This window comes from Carlito syrichta, unplaced genomic scaffold, assembly GCF_000164805.1.
Source record: "Carlito syrichta isolate Samal-C Ts95f unplaced genomic scaffold, Tarsius_syrichta-2.0.1 Scaffold268496, whole genome shotgun sequence".
In the NCBI taxonomy this organism is placed as follows: Eukaryota; Metazoa; Chordata; class Mammalia; order Primates; family Tarsiidae; genus Carlito; species Carlito syrichta.
Genome location: NW_007212592.1, coordinates 372,952 through 395,256, shown reverse-complemented (window position 1 = coordinate 395,256; position 22,305 = coordinate 372,952). Strand labels below are relative to the sequence as shown.

Sequence of the window (22,305 nt, the reverse complement as noted above, 5' to 3'; positions counted from 1 at the left end):
AGCTTTGAGATCACCCTGAATCTGAATATAGTAGCTAACTTAAAATAAATTGCATTTGTATAACTGATTTGGTATGTTTATTATATTATTTTTACAAAGAACTATTGTGAAGTAATTCAATATTATAACTGCTTTGTGATAAAGTTTATGGTAAAAATTGACTATAATTATTTTATCTTAAATAGGGATAGTATTTGATTTTAGATTTTTAATAGCTTAGCTATAATTCTTACCTTTATTTTAGAAAATAACTTGGTATTACATATTTATTTTTGCAAGTTTGCTTTGCCTTGATAGATAAATTTTTAAAAATTTAATTTAAGGCCGGGCGCAGTGATTCACGCCTGTAATCCCAGCACTTTGGAAGGCCGAGGCAGGAGGATTACTTGAGCCCAGGAGTTCCAGGCCAGCCTGGGCAACATAGTGAAAACACATCTGTACAATAAAAGCATTTTTAAAATTAGCCAGGTGTGTCATGCATCTGTAGTCCTAGCTGCTTGGGAGGTTGACACAGAAGGAGCGCTCGCGCTCAGGATTTAGAGGCTGTAGTGAACTGTGATCTTGCCACCGGCCTGGACATCATAGTGAGACCCTGACTCAAAAATAAAATAAAACAAAAATTTTAAAGGGAGATGGGATTAACGGAAGTAAATATCTGTCTGGGGATGGGGAGACACCTCTTATCAACAAGGGTGCCTGAACGAAGCATATTTGTATACCTAACCCTTAACTGTACCTCACAGTATCATAATAAAAAATATTGATGAAAAAAATTTTAGTTATTAGCAGCATTTATAAATTCCTTTAGAGATAATCAAATGTGAAGTACACCAGGTATTACCTAACTGACATATGATGTACACATGTGATACTGGTGTAATACATCAGTAATGTGAAAGCTATTTGAAACAGTGTATGTACTTAGGTAATAAGATTCTTATTTTTTTAACTTTAAAATCCTCATTGAGGTCCGGAATCTTCAAAACTTACTATAATTTTTTTAAATTGTAGCATTATTAAGCTGTGTCAATACATATCAATGTTTCTACGTTGACATGATTCTTTAAGATTAATTCATTGCTGTCTGATAATGTCAGCCAGCACACAGAAGAGGCACATTTAAATTAGCATAAAAAACTGTTGTCGTCATATTGACCACCAAATACATAGGTTGACACGTTCTGACTTCCCTTTCTGTAGAGGTTTGTGTTGATAGTTGTTGAGGCAGAGTAGTTAAAAATTGACTTACATGTTACTAAATATCACCATGCTATGCAAAATCATGCAAAAAAACCACACAAGGCTTATGGGGGAAAATGGGATTATGGGTCCAACACTCAAAAACATCATCTGTGAAATATTAAAAATACAGGTAAGAACTTTAAGAAAAACATGGTTTTACTTATGTTAAATGGTTAAGAAATATGTAAATACCACAATAAGTATTATACTTTGTATTTAGCAAGACCTGAACTTTGCTTGTGGAAGTGAGCATAGGAAGGTTGCGGCTTGTGAGTTATTGTATAGCTGAAAAATGGTTTTCTGAAATCAGAAGGAAAGTTGTAACTCAAAATGTGGCGAAGTGTGATTCCATAACCTGCACATGCTGTAAACTGAAGTAGCTGGTCAATGCTTGAGGTATATTCATGTCCACTTTCTGTGTATTCATATACTGCCTGTTTCAGCAGCTGGATATGGCTTTCTGTGTTCACCTATTGTTTCTTGCAAAATTCACTTAATGCCTAAATTGTTCTCTGATATATCAATTACATTGGAACAAGTTTACGTTTTCAAAACAGATATTAGAGCAGCACTCACTTATAGCTGAGGTTAAGGAACACTTGAGTTGTCTTTATAGTAGTCTTTAAAAACTAGTGTATTCTGATGTTTATTTAGAGACTGCAACAAATATTTACTGAGTATATACTTGACATATACTTTCTAAGTACTTAGGATATAGCAGTGAACAAAATGGTCTCTCCACGTGGGAGCTAACATTTCGTATGTCAAGAATTTTGAGTCTTGATTGTGAAATGTAAATGGATTGATTAGGGGTAGAGAAAGTCTAGCAAGGAGTTTACTGAACATCAAGCCTTTTTTTCTAAAATCTTAAATTATATTACTTTCATATGATAACTTTCTGGGAGTCTGTCCAACTCAAATTTCCATGGTTTATAGAAAAAATTATTATCTCCAGTAGTTACTATGAAAACCAGAATTTAATTTTAGGCAATGTTGAAATGGAAAGATTTTCTTACCTCCTCTCCCATAAGCTGCTTTCTGGTTGCTATTCTGGTATCTGTCTTCCAGTTCAGTTTTCTCTCTGTTTCCAAGTACCTTCTGCTGTTTAACCTGTTTATCGATTTTTGCATTTCAGTGATGGTATTATAGTTTCCAAAAGTTCTGTTTGATTCTTTTTCAGATTCTGCCTTTTCACTTTGTATCTTATGATTCTTTTTCCTTTTTTAATCTCTACAATCATTTTACTTATTTTTTATTTTATAGTATCTTTTAGGTTGTTCTCTTCACTTACATTCTCATATTCTAATTGTCCAGTTAGTGCTCCTGATTATTACTCATGGTGGATTATTTCTTTGTGTATTTGCATTTTATTTATCATGATCTCATTTTCAACTTGATTTTTTTTAAACTTCTAGGAATCCTTTCCTTCCCGAGTTTAAGTATTCTTCTATAGTGGTTTTACATTTGTTTCTGCCAGGAACCCCATGGTGTCACCAATCTCAGACCAATTTTTAGTGTTAATTTCCTTTTGGAGTTTCTTCTCTACACCTGTAGCACAAATTTTGATTCCACATTTTGTGCTGGTACAGGCGTGTGACTTTAATTTTTTAAGGGAGATTTTTTCTTCCCACTCATGGCTCTAGTGAATTTCAGCTCTTCTTGTGGTTTGTATGTGGCAGTTGGTAGAGTTTTAGCTACTTTTTCACTGATAAGTAAAGAGCTTCCAGAATCTAGGCCTTATACAACTATTTCGTTTAAATAAAGATATCTTTCTGACATGGATCTATGATGTGTCTCCTTTCCACATACCATTAAAACCCCAGTTCTATGACATCCAGGTCTCGTGACTACTACCCCTCTCCTTCCCAGTTCCTCCTCTCCCCCACATCACCACAGCATTTTAATTCTTTGTTTCTAGCACCAAGGAACGTATTTTCTTGCAAGCTCTGCTGCGTATTGAAACAAAGATAATTTTTTCAGTAGTTCTGGTTCATAACAGAAGGGGTTCTGGAGCAGCTCAATACACTGTCATGCCAGGACTGAAGCTGAGTTTTTTTTTTTCTCCCCAATGCAAGACCACATTGTAAATGTGCTTTCAGTATTTATTGAGATAATAGTATACATATTCTCTTTTAACTGTATTAATATAATGGAAGAACATTAATAAATTTATTTATGTTAAACTATCTGAGATACTTATAATAAATTCAACTGTAAAACTGCTATATTTCATTTTCTAATCTTTTATTTAAAATATGCCAATTTTTGTAAGTAAATGCTAGTGGTATATAAGTGTTTTGTTTGCTTTTATGTATGTGTTAAATTTTTGTGTCAGAAGATGATAGCCTTTTTTGGAAACTTTTTTTATGATAGCTTTTTAAAGTGAGTTGAAAAACTGGAATTTGCCTAGACTTTGGAACAATTTAAATAATACAATAATTGTCTTTTTTTTTAAGAAAGTTTAATGAAACGATCCCATCTGGCGTGGTGCCTTTGGGAAGGGAAAATGGTCAGGGGCTTCAATCTTTGACAGACTTTTCCATATTTTTATAGTCATTGTTTTGGATGTTTGTTTTAATATCTTACAATAGCAGTTTGTTTGCTAGAAAGTAATACATCTCATCTAAGCATATAACTTCAGTGATAGAATAGTAGTGTTTCTCCCCCACACTCCACCCCTTTTCCTATGGTTAGAATAGCGAGAGCTTTGTTGTTTTATCATACTTGGCAGAACACCAGCTTTGGTCACATATGATTAATATTCTATAGAACTTTTTTATTAATATGCTTTTCTTCCCAAAATATTTGTATAGAAAGGGACCTTGGTGGTACAGTCCACCCTCATTATAGACTAAGTATCTTGGCTAACAGGAGAAAAAAAGGAATATAAACATTGAATATTGATTAAGCAGAAAATTACAAAAGAAGTAACTGGGCAGAGGCGTGTAGAGGTGAAGCATGGTATGTATATGAATAGGGTAGGGACTGCATTTTAAAGCCAATTCTTTATTTTCCACAATAAGAAATCCATAGATAATATATAAAATTGAAAAATCATGAAATAACCCTCTTATGTAGGAATGTGAAGAACCAGCTCAGCATGGACTTTGGTCACCTCTGTGGAATAGGGCCCAAGGGTGGAGAGGCAGAGGAGTAACTGACTGACTTCCCTGAGGACTTTGTAGTACTGGCTGACTTTTTAAAGTGTGCACATGTTCTCTTCTTTAGAATTTTATTTAAAGTTTTCATTACAGGGTAATGACATGTTCAAATATTTCCTGAACAAAAAATTAAGATATTTTAAAATCATTTTTTAAACATGATGTTGGGGTTTTGGGGGGGAAAGAAGAAATGTTGACCTTTAGGAAAAAATTAACAGTGACTACATAATGTTTTATTTATAATACAACTAAAAATATGCTTTTTTGGGTATTCTTAAATTATATGGTAGGTTATGTCATCTATACTCAGGTTTAATGCCAGTACCAAAGATGCCTCTCACATTTTTTTTATCTGCAGCTTTGTTCTCTCCTTTGAACTCTGGACCCCTATATCCCAACTCCCTGTGTGATATCTCTGGATGTTTTAAAGGTGCTCTAGACTGCACAAGTTCAAAACCAAACCTATAATCCTTTCCTTTGGAAAAGGTCCTAGAGTACAAACAGTACCTGGGTAGAGATGACATCACCATCCAGTCGACAAAATCAGAAATCAACCTGGACACCTCCTGTTCCTTCACTCCAATTTCTAATCCATCACCAAACTCTACACATGCTTACTTCCTGAATATCCCGTAAAGTTTTCTATTTCTCTCTACCCAATCTTCTTTGCTATCTGCAGTGTAAGCTATTACTATTTTCTGGCTAGCCTACAACAGTCGTTTTCTAACTGGTCTTATATTCTTTTACCCTTTTCTCTATACTATAGCCATTTTTCATATGTGGTTTCTTAATCATGTCACCTTTCCTACCTTTGAGCTTTAGATCCTTCAGTGGCTTCCTATTATTCTTAAAATAAAATCCCAAGATTGTAATGTCTTATAAGGCATTTATGATTTGGGCTCTACCTGTTTTTCTTTTTCTTTAATTTTTCCTAATGTGCCACGCTTCCTTCCAATCTCTGTTTTGGAATGATGTGAAAAAGATGAAAACAGTGGCTGTGATAGTGACAAGAAAGATGGCAGGCAGCAGATCCAGCAGCAGAAGGAGGTGGACAGAAGATAAAATAATGGGCAAGTTAAAATAGTTAAATTATGAAGTTTATGCATTACAAACTTGTACAAGGGGGACCCCCCCCAAAAAAAAAAAACCCAAAATTATCTTTTGGAGGATGGGCCCCTTGTAGTACACTTGGAATTTGTTTCTCCACATCAAACAGTCAACCAGAGGTTTTTATCTGGAAGTTTTTAAAAGGTTGTGTCATGCCGGGCTCAGTGGCTCAACCTGTAATCCCGCGCCTTTGGGAGGCTGAGGTGAGTGAATTGCCTGAGCCCGTGGGTTCGAGACCCACCTGGGCAGGCGATACCTCATCTCTACAATAAATCAAAAGATCAGCCGGGTGTGGTAGCGCGTGCCTATAATTCCGGCTACTCGGGAGGCTGAGGCGGAAGTATCGCCGGAGCCCAGCAGGTCGAGGCTGCGGTGGCCGGGAGCGGCCACTGCACTCCAGTCTGGGCAACAGAGTGACACTCCAACTCAAAAAAAAAGGTTGTGTTATGATTTGTAGAAGAAATGTCCCAAGTTGTGGCAAACAGGTGACTGGTTCTTCCACAACAACACACCTGCCCATACCATGCTGAGAGTTGAGCAGTTTTTGACCAAAAACGACATGACCTCTGGGCCTACACTCCCTATTCACTTGATCTTGCCCCAAAGTGAAACATTTTGCCAATGTGGAAAAGGTGAAACAAAAAACGGCAGAAGCATGAAGAAGCATTCAAATTGACGAATTCAAAAATTGTTTTGAACAGTGGAAAACATCTCAATAGGTTTATTGCAGAGAGTACTTTGAAAGTGACTGAAGTTTAAGCATGTAAAAATAAATACATAATTTTTTATAAATAAATTCTGGAGTTTTTGGAGGTCCCCCCTCATATTTATGTACCTTTAATCTATTAATTTCTGTGATCTGCAGGATATTAGATAGTATAAGATCTAATATTTCTGCTATCTCCAGCTTGGTATATGCTGTATCTAGGCACTCCTTACATGCATAGTTGATTGATAGATGATATCAGTCCCGATTTTAAATACTCTTATGTAATTGCCTCATAAATAAATGCCCAGATTTCATCAGGCCTATAAATCCAATTGCTTTCTTTGCTTTTCTGTTTTTCTGCCTGGAGACTATGATTTCTGCTTATGTAAACAGTGAACTCTGTATACACTTATTGTCCTGGGAACATGCATCATGATAAACCATGATAAACATGAAGCATATCTTGCAGTCTGAGTGAGCATTAACTTAGTACTCGTCACTGTCATAGTAATTATTGAGAAGTCAAAGCCAAATTGTTTACATACTCTTTAAAAAAGGAAAGAATACGGCACATTTTATAAACCCTTCCAATGCTTTTACTGTTCTGTAGTACTGTATGTGCTCTGCTACTATTTAGAATACTTAAGGAATATGTCCTCTTAGATCATTTTAACTGGCTAAAGTTTAGATGTCAAAACTTTGCACCTAATGCTGAAAGCATTTTATAAAGTCAGATGTCTTTATTATTTTTCTCAGGAAAATGGTTATTTTGTTTCTTAATAGAAAATATGTCTCTATTTGTTATGAGAAATAATTTTCCAGAATAAATGTATAAGGTTTTCATTGGTTTTAATTATAAGGTTTTCTTGGTTTTCACTGAAATTAAATAAAATACCCATTTGTTTCAGTAATGCATTTGGGTTGCCCTTACAAATTATGTACTGTTCTACAAAGTTTACATTTTAAAATAGTTACCTTGGCTTCATTCTTATATTTTTATTTTAAAGATGTGGCATACAATTCAGGGTAAGGTATATAAATGGTCATTGTCTGAGTGAAGTTTGGGCCTCACTTTGGTCCCCACTTCACCTGGTTTGAGATCAAGTATCCTTATTGATGAAGTGTGTCTTCATCCTTAATACTTTGGTTTTTGTTTTTTTGTTTTTTTTTTGAGTTGGAGTCTCACTCTGTTGCCCAGACTGGAGTGCAATGGCATGCTCCCAGCCACTGCAGCCTCGACCTGCTGGGCTCCGGAGATCCTTCCACCTCAGCCTTCCAAGTAGCTGGAACTACAGGCATGCGCTACCACGCCCAGCTAAGTTTTTATTTATTGTAAAGATGAGGTCTCGCCAAGTTGCCCAGGCGGGTCTCGAACCCGCGGGCTCAGGCAATCCACTCACCTCAGCCTCCCAAAGTGCAGGATTACAGACTGAGCCACCCAGCCCAGCTCTTAATACTCTTAATATGTGGGTCAGCAGTTGAGTTTTCTTCTCTTGAGCACTTGAGTTAGGTCATATCACTGTTTTCTGGTCTCTATTGTTTCTGATGAGAAGTTAGCATTCATTCAGGTTGTCATTGTTGATATGATGTGCCATTTCTTTGGCTGTTTCCAAGATTTTCTTTTCCTTTGGTTTTCAACAGTTTGACTATGTTGGGCTTATGTGTAGTCTTCTTTGGTTTTTTTCTATTTGGGGTTTGCTGATGTTCTTAAATCTATAAGCTTATATCTTTTACTAACTTGGGGAACTTTTTAGCAATGATTTCTTCAAATATTTTTTTCTACCTCATTTATTCTCCCCTTTCCTTCTGCGTTTCCAATTATAAATAGTGAGAGATTTTGATACTTCACTATAGCTCACAGGGCTCTCTTCTTTTTTCCCTCCTCAGGCATTTTTCTTTCCATCCTTCAAATTGAATAATTTCCATTCCTCTGTCTTCCTGTTCAATGACTATTCTGTTATTTCCAAAGTCCTTGCTGGGAATTTTTTGTTTCAGATATTTTTCAGTTCTTAAGTTTCCATTTGGTTATTTTTTGTTGTTATTTTTTGGCTTGGGGGGGTTTTTTGAGTCGGGATCTCACTCTGTCACCCTGGTGGAGTGCAGTGACACAATCATGGCTCATTGCAGCCTTGAACTCCTGGACTCAGACAATCCTACCTCAGGCTCCTCAGTAGCTGAGACTGTAGGTGCATGTTACCACACCTGGCTAATTTTTTTTTTTGGTAGAGACAAGATCTTATGTTGCCCAGGTGGGTCTCAAACTCCTGGACCCAAGCAGTCCTCCTACCTTGGTCTCCCAAAGTGCTGGGATTATAGGCAGGCATGAGCCACCACACCCAGCTTTGTTGTTTTGTTTTGTTTTTTAATAGCTTCCATTTCTTTGCTGAAAAGGCCAAGCATATTTGCTCTTAAATCCTTCAGTATAGTTAAAATAGCTGCTTTAAAATACTTAAGTGCTAATTCTAGCCGCTGGCTTATCTCGGGCTTGGTCTCCATTGGTTGCTTTTTTCTTGAGTATGGGTCCGTTTTTTCTGTGTAATACTTTTGGATTGTATTCAGGACATTATGAATACTGCGTAGAGACTCTGGATTCTGTTATGTTCCTCCAGTGAATATTGATGTTTGGTTTGTTTTAGTGGGCCGATAATGACTAGACTAAACTCTATCTACACAAACTCTGACATCATAGTTCAGTTACTTTAACCTTAGCCTATCTCACATTATGTGTTGTTTGGAGATCAGAAACATATACGGAGTTTATACACAGAATTTGGGGCTTTCTCTCTGTGATCCTCTCCTTCCCTTGATTTATTCAGTAAGCTTTCAACTGTTTTGGTCATGCCAAAGTTTGTGCTTTGGCTCATCAAGCAAGTAATGTTGCAAGTTTTCTTTTCTGGGTTTTAGCTACCAAACCTGTTCTCTGGGTAAAAGCCAGATGGGTCATCCTTGCTGTTTCCCTCTTCCTCCCGCCCACCTGTTTGCTTCTGCCTTCAAGTCATTTTTTGTACTTTTCTAGCACTTATAGTTGTTATTTGTGAAAGATTTGGTCCAGTAAGAGGTACTCAACCATTACAGGAAGTGGAACCATAAATTAAAATTGTACAGTTGAAAAATGTTCTCATCTGTGTACTTGATAGTCTATTAGAAAAGCAGGCACATGTGGTAAGAGAGTTCAGAATATGTTTTAATAATAGGATAAGTTGAATTTTGTTTCATAATTTATCCTTCTTTAAATAATAAAGATGTGTCACATTAGACTATTTCCCTCTTCCTCAAATTGTGTATTATTTATGTTTTTCCAAATGCAGATCATTTGAAATGTGTTTTAGAAGCAAAGTATATAGAAATCTTACAGTAAAACCTTCATTTTATCCAGCATATATTGCATCATTGTGAGCCAGGAATGATCTAGATCCTGAGGATAGAGGAGTGAACTTCAGAATCCTTGATCTTGTGAAGCTAACATTTTTGGAACAGATAGATGATGAATACATATGTCTCAGGTATTGATAAATGCTATGAAGAAAAGGCAGGATGAGGATGTGATGATGGGGAGGGGAAGATGTGTAACATTATTTTAGATAGAATTGGTCAGGGAAGCTGTCTCTGAGGAATTGACATTTGATCAAAGACCTTAATGAAGTAAGAAAGGAAGCCATGCAGGTATCTAAGGGAAACTGTTTTAGGAGTAAGGGAGCAGTACGTCCAAAAGCCTTAAGGGAAGAATGAGTTTGTCTTCTTTCAGAACTCACCAGAAAGCCATTTGGGCTGTCAGAACAAAGAATGAAGATGGGGAAGAGACCCGTTTAGGAGACCTTTACGGTAGTAATGTAGGTTGGGGTCCCCAACCCCTGGGCCACGAACCAGTACTGGTTGTGGACGTAGGATGAGGAACAGTCAACTGAATGAATGGTGGTACCATTTACTGCATTGGAAAAGACTGGGAAAGGGTTGCTTTGGATGGGGGAGATTAAGCGTTCAAGTTTTGACATATTACATTTGAAATAAGTTGATATCCAAAAGGAAATATCAGATAGGCAGTTGGATATATTAGTCTGGAGCTCAAGAAAGAAATTGGAGTTGGAGATAATCATTTGCCAAGCCTCCGTATATAGATGCTATTTAAAGCAGTGTATTTTAAGGAAATTTCGAAGAAAATGTAGGTATCATTGAAAAGAACTAGATGTGAACTCTGCTAGCCCCCAACATATAGATGTCCAGAAGAGGAAGATGATCTGGTGAAGAAAGCTGAGAATAGGCCAGTAGATAGAAGGAAAGCCAGAAAAGTATAAATCTCAGAAGCCAGGCGAAGAAATTGTTTAAAGAATGAGGGAGTGGTTGACAGCAGACAGGTAGTAAGATTATGACAGAACTCACCATTGGGTTTAGTTTATGGCAGCCTTAGTTAAGTATAGTTACAGTAAAAAACTATGAAAGCCTGATTGGGATAGGTTTAAAAGAGATTAGAGGGGAGGAATGAAGACACATATAAACAACCCTTTTGAGGAGTTTAGCCCAAAATGGGGGAAGGGACAGAGAAATGGGCTAATAGTTGGAGAGGAATCAAGGAATCTTTTCTTACTGTGGGCAGTTTATCACTCCTTAAATTAGTTTAAGATATCATTTACTAATTTCCAGCACTTCTCTTTTCTCTCGAAACCCATTTGTAGAAACACTACTATGTGTGCTAAAATATGTGTGTGTAGTTTTTATGTAGAAATACTTTTGGGAAATCTATAATGCAAATAACTTGATTTGGCAGTGATTTTATCTATGAGAAGTAGCTAAGCTGAAGTCACACAGACAAGATAATTCAATAAAATTTAATCAAGTGATGATAAAAAAAGCTAAATGGCTTACTATGTGTAGTATCTAAGCATTTATTTTATAGAGGACTCAGGAATTCTTTCGTGACTAAATCTACTCAAAACTATTTTAATATCTACAATTATGCTGAGAACTGTTTATGAAGTGCTAGATACACAATAATAAACAGGAGACTTAACTCCTTCATTCATGGAATTTATAGACTTCTATTTTCTTAAACTTAGGTTAAGAAATTACTTTTAAAGAGATTGTCTTGTTAAATTTACCCTAAAATGAAATGAATTTTCAAATAGCATGATTTTAAATACTTAATTTAGGTTTATACCCTATTTCTATCCTAAGGAGGTTTTTCAGCATTAAACATAATTTACATTAGGAATAAAAATAAGATAGGTAGTTTTCAACTTTGGCCACATTTGAATCACCTGGGGACCTTATAAACCTCCATATGCCCGGGTTTTTTCACTCCCAACCAATTAAATCAGAACCTCTAGGATTGGGGCAAATACTGATTTAATAGAAGCAGAGGGAATACTACTACTACTAAGCTCCTGAGAAGGAATTGATTGTGCATTTAAGGGTTAAGTATATCTGAAATATAAAGCAAAATAGCTGATATATAAGTCATTACGTTTAGACAATGCATGCAAAGTCACTTGTAGAACCACATTTTTTCAGTAACCAAATTTTAAGAGTTTTAAGCAGAGCAAATAAGATTATTTACTTCAGGCTGTTCTCTAATCTGTAAGGAAAAAAATCGGTGAAATTACTCATTCTCCCCTTTTAAAAGAATGAGGGAGTCAACCTTGAGAGCAATTTGTTACCTGAATGCCTTTTGACTCTGCCATTATAGAACATACAAATACATAGGAATTGAATTAGACAATATAAAAGTTTGCCATCAGAAGTTATACTGAAAAGACAGTATAACTATATGGAAAGCATTTTAGGTCTAAACAGTACTTTTATAGTTTATATTAAATGTTAAGTGCTAAAGCACATACCCTTTTGTACTGAAATTTTAAATCCCAACAATATTCATTTTATAATTCTCATTAAAATTTTTTTTCTTTCTTTCACAGAAAATGCTTGGACAGAAGAGATGAGTACTATTTCCACTAAGGCCTAGAATTGCCTACTGTACAAATAGTCCTGATCGGGCAATATACGAATGGCCCAAGGAAACCACCAAATTGATTTTCAGGTTTTACATGACCTGCGACAAAAATTCCCTGAAGTACCTGAAGTTGTTGTATCCAGGTGCATGTTACAGGTCAGTGTTCAATGATTTCTGAATTTATTAATGCAAACCTGGTATTTTTTTTAAACATTGGAAGAAAACGCTTAAGTTATCTTCTTGTTGGCATTAGTGTACTATGATAAAAAGAGATGAGCTTTGATGTCTGATAGTCATGTGACTTTTGCCAAGATGGCATTTTGTGTACCCATCTGTACTATGGATACTTACCTTGTAGCGTAGTAGTGAGGGTTAAATGAGATCGGAATGGAAAGCATTTGATATATGGTCCATACTTCCTAGACATTCGGTTTTTTTTTTACTTTTCCCCCTCCTATTTTGCCAGGACAACTAATTCCAGATCTTCATATGAAAGTGACAAAAATTGTTAAATTAAGGAGTCAGGGAAGTTGGATTCTGATCTTAAATGGGTACCCCAGGCGTACTTGGCAAAGAATATGCCCTCTTGTACTTGTTTTTTTAATCTGTAAAATGAAGGAGTTTGACAAGACTATGCCCAAGGTCCCAATTCTAAAGAAAAATGTTTGTTTTTATATTTTTAAATTTAATTTGTAGTTTTTCCAGTTAATATCACTAACTCTCTAATTTATACATTGTTCTTAGTGTACACAATTTTAGAAATTCACAGTTCTAAATACTTAGTGACAGTTGTGCCTTCCCATTTTATTAAATCAGGAATCTCTATCAAAAAGTATTTGAGGCTCAGTCAAACATAATTACTCTTGATAAATGACTTTTAAAGTTTGAAATTGTATGAATTTTTTGTCAAATCTATACTTGATACTAAGTGACTACATTTTGCTCACACTCTTATTACTTTTTATGTGTGCTTTAAAAAAAAAATGGTCCTGCCTGTCTTTAATCTAACCCAATTTTGCTCTTTCCAGTCTGTCCTCTTCTCCCAAAGTTCAGAGTTGTTCGTTCATATATTTTCATGCTTAAAACCTCTTGATTGTTCTCCATACCCTTCAGAATGAAGTTCATGTATCTTGTCTAGGGCATATGAGGTCTGTTTTCTGGAATCCTGTCGTCTTCTACAATCTGATCTCTTGTCCAGTCCTTCCTCCTCACACTTTATGCTGTGGTCATCTGAGCTGCGTGGAATTCTCAAAACATGCCTGAGTCTTTATGTAATATAATGGCTAAGAGCATATGTTTTGGTGATAAATAGACTTGAGTTCAAGTTTTGACAGTTACTAGCAGTAATTTAATTAATCTTCTCTGACCCTCATTTCCTGATCTTCATTTTCTTTTTTTTCTTTTTTTTTTTTGAGTTGAAGTCTCACTCTGTCACTCCAGACTGGAGTGCAGTGGCCGCTCCCAGCCACCGCAGCCTCAACCTGCTTGGCTCCGGCGATCCTTCCGCCTCAGCCTTCCGAGTAGCCGGAATTACAGGCATGCGCTACCACACCCAGCTGATTTTTTTATTTATTGTAGAGATGAGGTCTCGCCAAGTTGCCCAGGCGGGTCTCGAACCCGCAGGTTCAGGCAATCCACTCACCTCAGCCTCCCAAAGCGCAGGATTACAGGCTGAGCCACCGAGCCCGGCGTGATCTTCATTTTCTAAACTGGTACAATGGGAATATAAAAATTTCACAGAGAATTAAATATGACAGTGCAAATAAAGCAACCAGTAGGATACCTGATTCATAATGAGCATTCATTAAATATTAGCAGCCAATACTAATAGGACTAATAATAGTAAAAGGCCTCTAATAAATATTTGGTGAATAAATCAGTCATTAACATTTGTCAGTGGAGAATGTGAAAGAAAAAAAATGAGAGAGAAAAAAATATAAGAAGGATGGAGTCAAAGTTAAAGGAAATATGAGGAAGGAGCAGCAGCAGTGGGAAAAGATAATATCCCCCTAGAACCAAGTACCTCTTCAAATAAAAGAGAATTTTGTAGTAAAATAAAGCTATACTAAGTGTTCGGTAAGTTATTAAAAAGTAACAAAGATACTATAAGTTCTTCAATAAAATTCTGTAGATTTTATATTGAAAGAATTGCCCAGAACATTTCCCTGTAGCACAGAGATTTTGAAATACCCTAACTGGGAATAAAACATAGCGCCTTTTGTAGAATTACTTAATTTATTTAAAAAATAAAAAGCTCAAATGTACTCATATAGTATTATCTTCAGGATGTATTAAGAAACCATGATACAGAGCAGGGCAAATTAGCTATGCACAGATGTCGGTTTGCATAAAGAAATATTAGAAGGATTAAATATAAAATTAATAAAAGATGTTACCCATGGTGGGCAAGAGAGAATGGGCTAGATGGGGACAGAGTTAGAATTGAGACTTCTCAAGATATATCTTTTTTGTTGTTTTGATCTGTGTAATTGAGTTACTATTTAAAAATAATAAAGCGTGTTTTCAGCCTTACCCCAAAACAGAAAATAGATTATTTTGGATTTCCTTTGGGTGTCTAGTAATGTCACCTTCACTATGTTACTCTGGCTTTACAAAAGCAAACTCCTCTTGCATGCTTCTCAACTCCTAGTAGAGACTGAAATGAAATCTGTTTTGCTTGCATGAGGCAGACCACACTTCTGAAAAGTGAGTTGATAATAATTCTGGGCATCCAGGTAAAGTACTTTTTAGCAGATCTAACAAGAAACTTGTCAGGAAAGGGATGGGAAGGGCTCCTCTGGGATACAACTAGAGTACAAGTTTTCCAAAATTTAGAGAACTATTTTTAAACTGTAAAGGGCAATTAAGCTACCTCAAAACGACAGCCTCTTTTTTCAGGGCTACCTTTCGTTTCTCAGTTGATTGGACTTTTTTCTTTTTCTTGAGAGATCCTCCCTGTAGTACTGAGTTAGTACGTCTTAATAAATGAGTAAAGTATCATACCATGCTGCCACTTTGTATTCATGTTCTTAAACTTCCTGCTTCTGGGAAGAGAGCAGAAGTATCCATCCTCTGTTGTTTTCTTCTTGACTTTATTTATTGCACAGATCCCTCTTTTTGGAACAACTTATATCCTTTCTTTGTGCTGTGGATTCTCTAAGATAACAATTTGCCAGCAGATGTAATTCATAGCTTTAAATTTTCTTTCTTTTTTTTTGAATTGGAGTCTCATTCTGTCACCCAGGCTGAAGTACAGTAGCACGCTCACCGTCACCCCAGCGTCAACCTGCTGGGCTCCAGCGATACTTCCGCCTCAGTCTTCCACGTAGCTAATTTTATTTTATTTTTTTATTTTTTATTATAGAGATGAGATCTCGCCAAGTTGCCCAGGCTGGTCTCGAACCCATGGGCTCAGGCAATCCACTCGCCTTGGCCTCCTAAAGTGCTGGGATTACAGGCTGAGCCACCGAGCCCAGCCACAAATTGTTTTTATATTTGGTAATTAAATCAGAAACTTAGAGGATGAAAATGCATAGGTGGCACTTTTTTTTCTTTTTTAACTTTTTCACTATTTTTAAATTCTCTTAATATAATGAATCTGTAAGTTTAAAATTGCTGTTTCTTTTTAAAGCAATACATTAAGTATTATTCATTCAGTATATGTAAGAGTAGTATTAAGTGCCATCTTCTCAGATAACTTTCACCCATAGTCCTTATCTATATTTCTATTATAACACCTACTATTGTACATTTCATTTGTGTTCACATTAATCTCTTCCACTAGACTGAGAGATTCTTGAGAACAGCAGTCCTATTCCTTTCTACTTGCCTAATGGATGCCCAGTAAACGATGGTTGTAGGAGTGAATGAATTAGTTTGAGAAAGGTGGTCATAGGGTAGACTTTGATACAATCTGTAATTTCTATATCTGTGCAGGAGTTTGGGGAAAATGAAAGAGGAACTGGAAATAAGGACTCAGACATTTTTGTAGCTTAGAAGATAATGCAGATCTGTGGCTATATAAAAAAAGGAATGATTCTTGGCTTTTTAAAAAACTCATATCCCACTCCTTTTTATACACTTAAAGGGAGGTCCTGTACAGTTTCCCAGTAGAAGTAAACAGGGCTTTTTGAGAAATGGCTAATTCCAGGTCTGGAGTAGGAGTTGTAAATGATGATCCGGACATGTTGTCCTACCAGAAAGCAAAAAACAACAGTTGGATTCATGTCATATGGACCCAGAAGCCAACTTGAAACTGTTCCCACTAGCCTAAAGATGGGATATAATGTCCACAACCTATTGAAACACGTCCGAATATTAAAGATACAAGAATTTATAGTGATACTAGAAGTAAATCTTAGTTACCTTTGGAGATTGCTAGGGCACAGACTTATTTTTAAAAATGGCTAAGAGAAATAATTTCTTTATCCTACCTCTTCTGTGCAAAAATAGCTGAAGAAAGCAAGTCTTTAAGGAAGAATTTCTGCTTAGAAATGAGGATGAAATCTTATAATTGGGATATCTCAATATCACCATTTTGCATTCCCTAATGATGTTTCTAAACTGACCATCAGTAGCTGCAAAAATTCACTAGTTGGATCAAGCTGTCATCTGAATCTACCAGTCAGCTTTAAAATAACAAAAAAGACAAACATACAGTATTGTATCTCTTTGTGTGATATGATAGTAGACTCTATGAAGGATCGTACCAAAAATTTAAATATGAACTTGATCACGTCCTTAGTTGTAACTACTAGTTTGCAATGAATTACATGGGATATTGACATCGTATGGTGTGGTCCAGAATATGGGAAAATCTACTAGACAAGTATCTAATTTTCTTGACAAGCAAATGGCTAAAAAAAAGATTTTAAAGAGGGGAGGGTTAATTATTAGAATAAACCTATATGGCATATCAGCCACATGAAATATGTGGACCTTGTTTAGATCCTGATTTAAACTAACTGTAAATAGACTTTTATGAGACAGGGAAATTTAATGCTATTTGACTATTAGTTGATATTAAGAATTATTGATTATTTTAAGGTATGTTAATGGCATTGGATTACCTTTTTTTAGGTTCTTTAGAGATATATATTGGAGTATTTACAGATAAAAACAAGATGATGACTGAGACTTGATCTAGTTTGGTGGGAGGAATAACTGAGGCATATGTATTGGGTGGAAAAAGAGTGGCTATATATTGATATTGCTAAGGAGGGTGATGGGTTTATAGGATTTTATCATACTTCCTCTACTTTTATATATTTTTTAATTTTTCTATAATAAGTTTAATAAGAAGTGCATTTTCCTTTGCCCTATTGTAACCTTATAAATCCCCCCTGTGAGTTTTTATGTTTTGCTGAAAAGAATATGATGTCTGTATAGGATAAATAATGGGCACATAAATCTATATTTCTATTATAAATTATGGTATAGCTGGAACTAGAATATTGCTGTTTAAGATGAACATATTAAATAATCAGAGGTTATAAAGGATTAAAGGGATTTTTGAGAGCTCAAGAGAATTAAAGAGGAAGACTAAATATGAGTATCAAGCTTCTACAAAGGACATGTGGAATTGGATTTGGTAGGAAATATACATTTTAGTTTGAGAATGATGACAGAGGGGAGGTGAGAGAAGATTAAGGCTCTGAGCTTTGGCTTAGAAGGGAGAAGAATTTACTTGGAATGTCAATAACGTTAGCTTAAAGCAAAAAATCACTAATCAAGCTTGGCAAAAGATACGGTCTAATTATAATAAGGAGTCCATAAAAATTATGATCAATATTTCCATTTTATGAGAAAAACTAGTATATACCAATTCAGAGTTTGGAGTAGAATAAAAATGATTTTTATATAGCATGAGAGGTTTAAATTGTTGGTCTTGGAAGAGGTGGTCAAACCTTGCTCACTAACCTTTTCTTTTGAATTACCTGTTCAAACAATGTAGCCTATCATTTCTTAACACGACTGAACTTTAGTCCGGTTCATTCTGTTATTATTTTATCTAATATCAAACTGCTGCCTATAGACATTTTGACTTGGTTATTCATCTTTTTTAGTCTAATGTCCTCATTTCATTCAGGCTCCAAGTCTTCCAGGCTTCTTTGAATTATTTTTTCTTTTGTGGCCAAATTGTGTTGGTTATAGTCTTTCTAAATTCATTCTTACCGCATTACTCCATGTCTCTTAGCTTGTAGTCTTATCCAAAGGTTCCTTTTCCTATTCATCTTAAGTATCAACAGACTTCTACCTGAATACCCTTTGTGTCTTTACCTCTGTTCATTGTCCTTCAATAGCTCTCCCCAATGCTTGTAATAAAATCCAGAGTCTAGTGTGACTCATTTTTCAAAACTCCATGATTATTTAATTCCAGTCTGCTTTTGCACCAATTTGATGGAAAACATTTTCAATACAAACCTTTCACTTCAGTGAAATCTGTTCCAGTCACCTTGTCTGGAACATGCTTTTGCTCCTGTTCTTTACTCATGCCATTCCCTTCACCAAGAGTTCTTTTTTTTTTCCTATCCAAGTCCTGCATGTCCTGTGAAAACTATCAGGCCAAAACTCCCTCATTAACCCAGTCCTTTCTGCTGTAGCCTACAATATTAATGCTCTGTTGAACTTCAGTATCACTTACTGTTTGGCACATACTCATATTACCTTTTCACAAATCTGTAGCTGGTCTCCCTATTTGACGTACAAACTCTTCTAGGGGATAAGTTTGGTTTTATGTCATTGAGTCTTCCACAGGCTCGAACACAGTGCTGTGCATATGTTAGGTGTTCAGTAAACATTTTTATGAATGATTTATGACTAGTGGTTAGTCACTTTCTTTTGAGAAATTTTGAAAACAACCTGTTTTGGGGGTTTTAAAAATTTCTCGAGTAGATTTTTATGGTGTTATCTAAAGGCAGAGGTATGAAGTCATTTCCTCTGGAGGCTATGTGAGTTTATATTTCATATATAGGTATATAGTTTGTGTAAGTTGAAAGGAAGCATGTGAGAAGTGAGATAATTTTGGTATGAATTTTAGAACTTTTTAAATTTAAATGCTATAAATGTAATTTTTAAATGGTTATTTACTAGTTTAAAAGAATGTATAATGCACCCAAAAGTGCAAGCATTGATAGAGTATTTTTTCCACTTTAAAAAATGTTTAATTATACAGTATTATATACTTAAGTTTAATTATTATATTTTGTTAAACATTATGATTGCATTTTAAAGTAGGTTATAATTTCACTGTATTTGCCTGAATCCATTTTACTCATTTTAGCTGCTAAAACAGAACAATTATTTTATTCCCTTTTAGCTATTGCTAGTCAGAGAGTTTTTACATTGTTAGAAGTGAGGGTTTTCAATTCAGTATTCAATATTTGTATAAAAATAGTTCTGAAAAAGTCCAAATATGTGTTATAATTGTATTAACCAATCACTTGTTAATCATGTAATATTTTTATAGTGATGAGAATATAAATATTAGCTTCTGGTTGTTAACATCAAGTTGTGTTTATTTTGTTTTATAGAATAATAATAACTTGGATGCCTGCTGTGCTGTTCTCTCTCAGGAGAGTACAAGGTATCTTTATGGTGAAGGAGACTTGAATTTTTCGGATGATTCTGGAATTTCTGGTCTACGCAATCACATGACTTCTCTCAACTTGGACTTGCAGTCACAGAACATTTACCACCATGGAAGAGAAGGAAATAGAATGAATGGAAGTAGGACTCTAACGCACAGCATTAGTGATGGACAACTTCAAGGTGGTCAGTCCAATAATGAACTATTTCAGCAGGAGCCACAGACAGCACCAGCCCAAGTTCCTCAAGGCTTTAATGTTTTTGGAATGTCCAGTTCTTCTGGTGCTTCAAATTCAGCACCACATCTTGGATTTCACTTAGGCAGCAAAGGAACATCTACCCTTTCTCAACAAACTCCCAGATTTAATCCCATTATGGTAACTTTAGCCCCAAATATCCAGACTGGTCGTAATACGCCTACATCTTTGCACATACATGGTGTACCTCCACCTGTACTCAACAGTCCACAGGGAAATTCTATCTATATTAGGCCTTACATTACAACTCCAAGTGGTACAGCTCGGCAGACACAGCAGCACTCTGGCTGGGTATCTCAGTTTAATCCCATGAACCCTCAGCAAGTCTATCAACCTTCACAGCCCGGTCCCTGGACTACGTATCCTGCATCTAATCCTCTGTCACATACCTCAGCCCAACAGCCAAATCCACAAGGCCACCAGACCTCTCATGTCTATATGCCCATCAGTTCACCTACTACTCCACAACCACCAACTATTCATTCATCTGGTAGCTCACAGCCTTCTGCCCACAGCCAATACAACATTCAGAATATTTCAACAGGACCTCGAAAAAACCAGATTGAAATCAAACTTGAACCCCCACAGAGAAACAATTCTTCAAAATTGCGTTCTTCTGGACCTCGAACCTCCAGCAGTTCCTCTTCAGTCAACAGCCAGACCTTAAATAGAAATCAGCCCACTGTTTACATAGCTGCCAGTCCCCCAAATACGGATGAGCTGATGTCCCGTAGCCAACCTAAGGTCTATATATCAGCTAATGCCACCACAGGAGATGAACAGATCATGCGGAATCAGCCCACACTCTTCATATCCACAAACTCTGGAGCATCTGCTGCCTCCAGGAATATGTCTGGTCAAGTGAGCATGGGTCCTGCCTTTATTCATCACCACCCTCCCAAAAGTCGAGCAATAGGCAGTAATTCTGCAACTTCTCCTCGAGTGGTAGTCACTCAACCCAATACAAAATACACTTTCAAAATTACAGTCTCTCCCAATAAACCCCCTGCAGTTTCACCAGGGGTGGTTTCCCCTACTTTTGAACTTACAAATCTTCTAAACCATCCTGATCATTATGTAGAAACAGAGAATATTCAGCACCTCACGGACCCTACTTTATCACATGTGGATAGAATAAGTGAAGCACGGAAACTGAGTATGGGATCTGATGATGCTGCCTACACACAAGGTAATATTCATCCTAAAGGTGGGGTCGTTTTCCATGCTGGGCTTATTGGTGTACATTTGGTTTCATGGCAGAAATGGGCATCAGCATTATTATTTTATCTTTTAAATATTGCCCCAAATAATGTTACTTAACATTGGAGAGTAGTTACATAAATTTTAACTTTATTGTAAAACTTAAAATCTGAATGATTGAGTTATCAGCTCTTCAGAATAATCAACTCCAGTTTGTTGGTTAGTGTTGATAACGCTTTCTTTGCATTAATCTTGTATCTGTGGTGAAACTGACTTTCCTTTTAAAATTTTTGCAAATAAAAATTCATGAAAACACATTTTAATAAGCAACTAGTTGACTGTCTTGATTAATATGCTAAATCTGCCTTCTTTGACCGGATATTTGAAGAATAAAGACTTTCTCCTTCATTTTTCTAATAGGACATTTTAGTCTTATTTCATATCAAAGTCTAAATTGGCTGCATGGGTCTTAGAATAATTTACTTCAAAGAGAAATTTGAATCTTGTTTCTGATGCTTGTCTTTTAACCTCCCTTAAATGTTGATTAATGCAATATTTTTATTTGAAATTGTGAATAAGAACATTAGCTTTAAATATTTTTTCTTTATCTTTTCTAGAATTGATACTGGCATAATGCTAAACTATGTCTGTATTAATTCCAGTAGAAACAGTTTCTGTCATGCTTTATCTGATCCCTTAAATTACTTAATTTTCAATAGGAAACTATTAGATTAACTCAGATAAGAAGGTGGAGGCTGATTATCTTCTTGAATATTGATGCAAATTTGTAGATTAACTGAGTCTGGTAAAATAAGGACATAATCTTAGTCTTCTTTGTATCTGCAATGAATTGTTCCATATATTAACTGTAGGTTGGAAAATACTGTAATAGCACTTTCATGCAGCATGCAGTGGTACCACTCATCCTTTTGAAAATTTCTGTTAGTGACTTAACTGCTGAGTTTCTTAGAGGGGCCAGTTTGTTTTGGCTTATTTTATGTTTTAAACAGTTTTACACTAGTGATTCTCAACACATTGGGCTGTGGTGCTTTCAGATTTCATATTGACCTATGGAGCTTTCAAAATTCATAATCACCT

General features: G+C 35.8%; 1 protein-coding gene across 2 annotated transcripts in view; it reads left to right on the top strand.

Moving 5' to 3' along the window:
• The window catches only part of TAB2 (TGF-beta activated kinase 1/MAP3K7 binding protein 2), a 79,094-nt gene that overhangs the window by 29,106 nt on the left and 27,683 nt on the right, over nucleotides 1-22,305 (top strand). For both annotated transcript variants that reach the window (XM_021709638.1, XM_008052241.2), the window contains exons 3-4: nucleotides 12,129-12,319; nucleotides 19,696-21,196. In XM_021709638.1, coding sequence (XP_021565313.1) covers nucleotides 12,218-12,319; nucleotides 19,696-21,196 — 1,603 coding nt within the window. In that variant the 5' untranslated portion in view covers nucleotides 12,129-12,217. The remainder of the gene's footprint in view (nucleotides 1-12,128; nucleotides 12,320-19,695; nucleotides 21,197-22,305) is intronic.